Here is a 5,247-nt window from a genome sequence, read left to right as displayed (position 1 = left end):
CCCAAGACCCCAGAATCTGTGAAGGTTAACAAGTTGCTCTCCCTGCTATATACAATCATTATTCCCTTTTGCAACCCTCTTATTTACACCCTGAGAAACCAGGAGGTGAAGAATGCCTTTCGAAGAGTATTAGGAAGGAAAAGAACTTTGGAAGTGGGCACAAGGATAATGGGCTGAGTCCCACTTTTGAATTTTACTCCTTCCATTGCCACCAGCCTTTTTAAAACCTCCTCTTTTCCTAATATTGCACGGTGTGAAGACCAGCCAATATGGCTGTCTTCACTAATCCAATGGGCATTGTGTTCTAAGGAGGGGGCGGGTTTTATCATAGAGCCCTAACATGTTTCAGATGCACACATCACTCCAATTATTGATTTAAAGATGCTGCCTTAAACTGAATCAGACCATTGGTCTGTCCAAGTCAATATTTTCCGTTCTTGCTGGCAGCAGCTCTCCAACATATGAGGTTGTACACATCACTCATTATTTGTTCCTTTTAACTCGAGTTGTTGCGGATTGAACCAGAGACTTTCTGCATGCCAGGCAAATGCTCTTATCACTTATGATTGCAGAGGGATTGTTACTATAGAAAAATAAAATATAAAGACCAGTGGCAAATTAGAGATTAACAACATTTTCCCCTCCTTTGCTGTTGTGAGTCAGAGCTCACTTCTTCAGAGGAAGGACATCCTCTGAAGAAGAACTGAGCTCTGACTCACAGAAGTTCATGCTGGAACAACAGTTGTTAGTTGTTAAGGGGCCACTTCTCCCCTTTAACACTGACCCATGGCCACTCCCACAAAACAAGATGATTTTTTTCTGCAGCAGGACATTTTTGGATCATCAGCTACCTTCCATGGGAACAAGATTGAGCACTGGTGTCATTTTCTAAGCTCAGATGAAGAAACCTTTGGAGAATGTTTTGCATAAGCATAGGGATAAACCCCACAACAAGGAGGGAGGAAGAAGGACATCTATGTGATGATATTGTGAGTTTGGGACCTAGTTACTATGACTATCCAATCTGCTGAGTCTAATGTCGCATGCCAACATAGACCAGAGCCTGTGACAAAAGGGATAATGATATTTCTTACCAATTGTAGAAATCTCTTCAGTGGTCCTAAATTTTGGGGAGATGGCATTTTCTAATCCTCCATCTAGGCTTTCATCTTCCCCCCTGAAGAAAGGAGATGTTCTTTTCTGTGTTTAGAAAGGATAGATTTGATTCAGAGAGAGAATACAGAAATTGCTAGGAATCGGCTATAGGACTTTGAGTATACAAGATTGATCTCTCTCTCTCTCTTTCTCCTTTTATCACTATCTGATATGAGGTAATTATAGCCCTGACAGAGTGACTCTTTCTCTTCACCTGTGTTTGATTTAAACATTTGCAAATAAAGTTAATACTATATAATACCATAAATTTCCACTGTTCTTGGCTGCAAAGGGAACCCACCCAGGTAAGCACTATGTCTGGAACTTTTCATCATTTGGAGAAGTCGGGAGTATGTAACAATAATAACTAATCAATATATCTAATTCTCAATGTCTTCAAATCTGTGGAGACCTAAATCCAGAGAATGGAGCCATGAACAGACAAAAAGGATCTTTTTCCAAACTCAAAAAAAAAAAAGCTTCCTGAAAAAGCCAAAATCTAAAATAATACTTTGGGGTGTTAACCCCCCTCCCCCATTATAAAAGGAACACTTGTAGCTTTAGGACATAGATGACCTCAATGATCGTGCTTGGCAAGCATGACAGTATGGCCAGACCTCAAGCCCTGGTTTCTCTCAGAAAAAATGCTGCAGGAGGAGGGCTCTTTCCATAGCAGTTTTGGCCTTTAAAGGAGCCACCACAAATTTGATCCTATGTGACTTGGGATGGGCATGAATCACATTTTTGTAGTTCATTTTGGTTCGTGGTTCATCACCGAACCACAACCCAAACCACAAACCAGAGGCTCATAGGAGAACTGAACCGGTTCATTTCAGTTTGTGACAATTGCTTTCTGCTCCTGCCAAAAGCAGTGGGGAGTAGAAAGCTCAAAGCCATTTAAACCCCTGCTTTCTTCTCCCTGCCAAGTTCTGTGGGGAGCAGAAAGCATGATGCCACTTTCAAGGAAATACTGGAAGTGGCATCAGGTAGATTTAGAAATTGCCAGAAACACTTTCCAGAAAATCCTAGACCTACCCAATATCACTTCCAGGTTTTCACTGGAAGTGACATCACAGTGCACATGACACCATGCCCTCTCCCTGCCCCTATAGCTCCCGCTGAATGCCAGGCACAAAATAGAAGAGATTAGAATGATATAAGCATTGTGGGGTCCCATTGTGGAGAAAGGTGGGGTTTAAATGAAGTATGAAGCTGAAGATGAGGGGAAGATAAAAGATGGGTGGGTGGATGGGAAGGAGAGAAGGAAACAAGGAAAGCTGAAGATAGGGGGGTTGCCAAGAGGAGACAAGGAGGAAATAGTGTGGGAATGTGGAATAGAAGGGTAAGTGAATTGCGCCTCACAAGTTCTTGTGGCTCCCCTACCATAGAACTGGGCCTGATACAATGACCAGCTTTGTGCAACTGGGCCATAGTTTGCCCAGGTAAAGACTGCCAGGGAGAGTGAAGGAGGGAAAAGGTGAAGACAAGGAGGAGGATATAGGTAGGTTGACTGGTGGTTGTGAAGAAAAGAAGGAAGCAGTAAAATGAGAGTGGCAATGGGGGCTTTCAGGGAAGGAAAAGGGGTGTCAGAGTCCCACAGCAATCAGTTCTCAACAACTTTATTTCCGAAGAGTAAAGTTTATTGAAGACGGTAAAGACAGGTCATCTGTGCATACATTCAGTGTCAGAACTGAAATAAAGCGCACGTAATGAAGTCATATACAGGATTCAAAGGGGTCAGGGTATGACCCTGGGCCAATCAAGACTAAAACAAAAGCCCGCCTAACCTAACTGTGAACATTCCCAGAGAAATGAACAACAAGGTACCAAGGTCACCATCCCAGGCTATAGGGCGATAAGCAAGCAGCGAGAAACGAATTGTGGTTTCAGGTCTTATCAGCCTAGTTTAAATGAACCCTCACACAACAGATTTCTTTGGAAATTAGGTGGATAAAATTGACCACAACTTTATTGGTCACAGCTGTAAAGCATTGGCAGAATATGGGTCTACCAGATCCGATCTATCAGCTGACCTGCACACCAGCTGAGGTATCCGTTACCCAGCCAGCCGGCATGGGTATAGACTGTGGGATGGCAGGTTGTCAGAGTTCACACGGATGCCCGCCCCTTTGTGAACTCCACTGCCATCTGGCCATGAGGGCAAACGCTGTTAGTCCTTGAGCTTGCTTGCTCCCTTCAGCCCTCATGCCAAGACCCTTAAAGGGGTCCCCAACTCCGGAATTGGCACGCAGGCCAATTTCCGCAAACTGATCTGGCCCCATACTGTTACCACCACAAGAGCAGGACACCCCTTTTTGCCCTGCTCCTGCCAACGCCCTTACAGCTGTAGCCAAGAGAGTAGGGAGTGATGGACACCATGCAACCAGATATCCATACCCCAGGCAGAGAGATGCACTCCGTCCACCCGAAACAGGGCCTCCATCCTGTGGGAGATGTCTGGGTGGTGAATCCAAACGCCACCTGCCAACTCAATTGCTCTGCCCAGCCTGCCAGACACCTTCCTCCTCGCCACCTCCACCTTCTTGGGATGAGCTGTTCCTCGCCATGACCTCCGTTCCAACCAATCTGACCAGATGAAGACCATGCTGGGCAAATGCTTGTGCAAGGAGGCCAGGTCAGCAAGCACCTGGGTGCTCCGTCAAATCATTCTCCCCGAGCTGCAGTAGCAGCACATCCGGAGGATGGTGCCTGGCCCCCACACGTTCCAACCAGGGCAACAAGGACCTCCACCGCATACCCCGCTGGGCCATCCACGTAATGCTTACCCCTGCCCCCAGGCCCAAGTCCTTGCCCCAACCTGATGAGGAAGCATACAAACCTGCCCAATGAACGATGCTATGCCCAAAAATCCAGACTGTCCTGTGTGTGCATCCTGGAACCAAGGAGTCAAAGAGACTTTACAGGCTGCTCTCCAGCTACGGCCTGACGTACCCCCTAAAGACCACAGAGCACCATCACCCTATGGTCCATATGTGCACCTCAGGCAAGCCAATGCCCGCTGCCATAGTAGCTGCCCCGATCCTAAAGGAGTGAGGCCCGGATTCCTTGCCAGGCAAGCCCAAATCCCCCAGTGCTGCTCTGAGAATGCCCGTGAACTGATATTCACAGCCCATCCCTATGGATGATCAGGGGACTGCCTCTCAGAGGCTGCATCGCCAGAAAGGACCTCATGATCTGCACCAGGCATGGCCCCCCTGTAGAGGCCCCAGGTGCAAGCTCGCCCCTTTACCTAATTGATCAGTCTTTGACTTCCTGATATACAATGAATCCCCTTTGACTCAAAGGAAACATCCCGAACTCCCAGGGACATATCGGTGAATGAAACTCTGGAGCTCGCCACCAGTTCCTCGACCCTCAAGGCCCCAAAAAAGGCCAGCATGAACTCGGTCTCAAATAGTGTGGTCTTGTACGGGGACCAATACAACGCCAAAAGCTCCCGCAAAACCCGCACCAATAAATCAAAGGTCAAAGGCCGGTGACAATCCGGGGGCCACGCAGCCTGCCTCCACCATCCCTCAACAGCTCTACAGGCCCAGAACGAGTGGCATGGGTCCCTGAACCCTTCTGCCTTACTAAAGAACACGATGGCTGCCATGTGACCCCGAATGGTGCTATGGGAGAACCCGTTAGCCTGGAGGCATGCTATGTAGCGAAGCACCCAATCACCATCCACCGACAAGGTTTGTGGACCCCTGCACCCTGCAGTAAAGTCAAAAAAGGCATCTATAGCCTTGGCGTACGTGGTAAAAGTGGAGGGGACGATGGAGCCATAGATGCCCCGCATTATTGTACCTTCCCAAGTTCCAAAAGCTCCTCCAGAAATGGGTCTGAAACACAGTTGGCTTCTGGTGCAAGGGTGCGGGAACGCTCCTCCTGTAGGCGAGACAAAGCATCCGCTATGCTGTTATCCACACCAGGGACATGACGTGCCGAAAATGTAATGTTATCGGCCAAGCAGGCTAAAACCAGTCGGCGAACCAACCGCATCACACGTTTGGACTTTGAAGACTGCTTGTTCACCACCCAAACCACTGCCTGGTTGTCGCACCAAAACTGCACTCTCCTATCTCA

The 5,247-nt window shown here is 47.7% G+C and overlaps 1 protein-coding gene across 1 annotated transcript in view; it reads left to right on the top strand.

Annotated features, from left to right (window-relative positions):
* LOC107111372 (vomeronasal type-2 receptor 26-like) overlaps window positions 1-4,655 on the top strand; it is a 23,985-nt gene extending 19,330 nt beyond the window's left edge. Inside the window, exon 10 of the mRNA XM_015412339.1 lies at window positions 4,461-4,655. Coding sequence (XP_015267825.1) covers window positions 4,461-4,655 — 195 coding nt within the window. The remainder of the gene's footprint in view (window positions 1-4,460) is intronic.
* Window positions 4,656-5,247: the final 592 nt, after the last annotated feature.

Source organism: Gekko japonicus, unplaced genomic scaffold, assembly GCF_001447785.1.
Source record: "Gekko japonicus isolate JY-2015 unplaced genomic scaffold, Gekko_japonicus_V1.1 scaffold3811, whole genome shotgun sequence".
Taxonomy (NCBI): domain Eukaryota; kingdom Metazoa; phylum Chordata; class Lepidosauria; order Squamata; family Gekkonidae; genus Gekko; species Gekko japonicus.
Note: the sequence above shows the minus strand (reverse complement) of the source record. Positions and strands in the feature narration are given on the sequence as shown.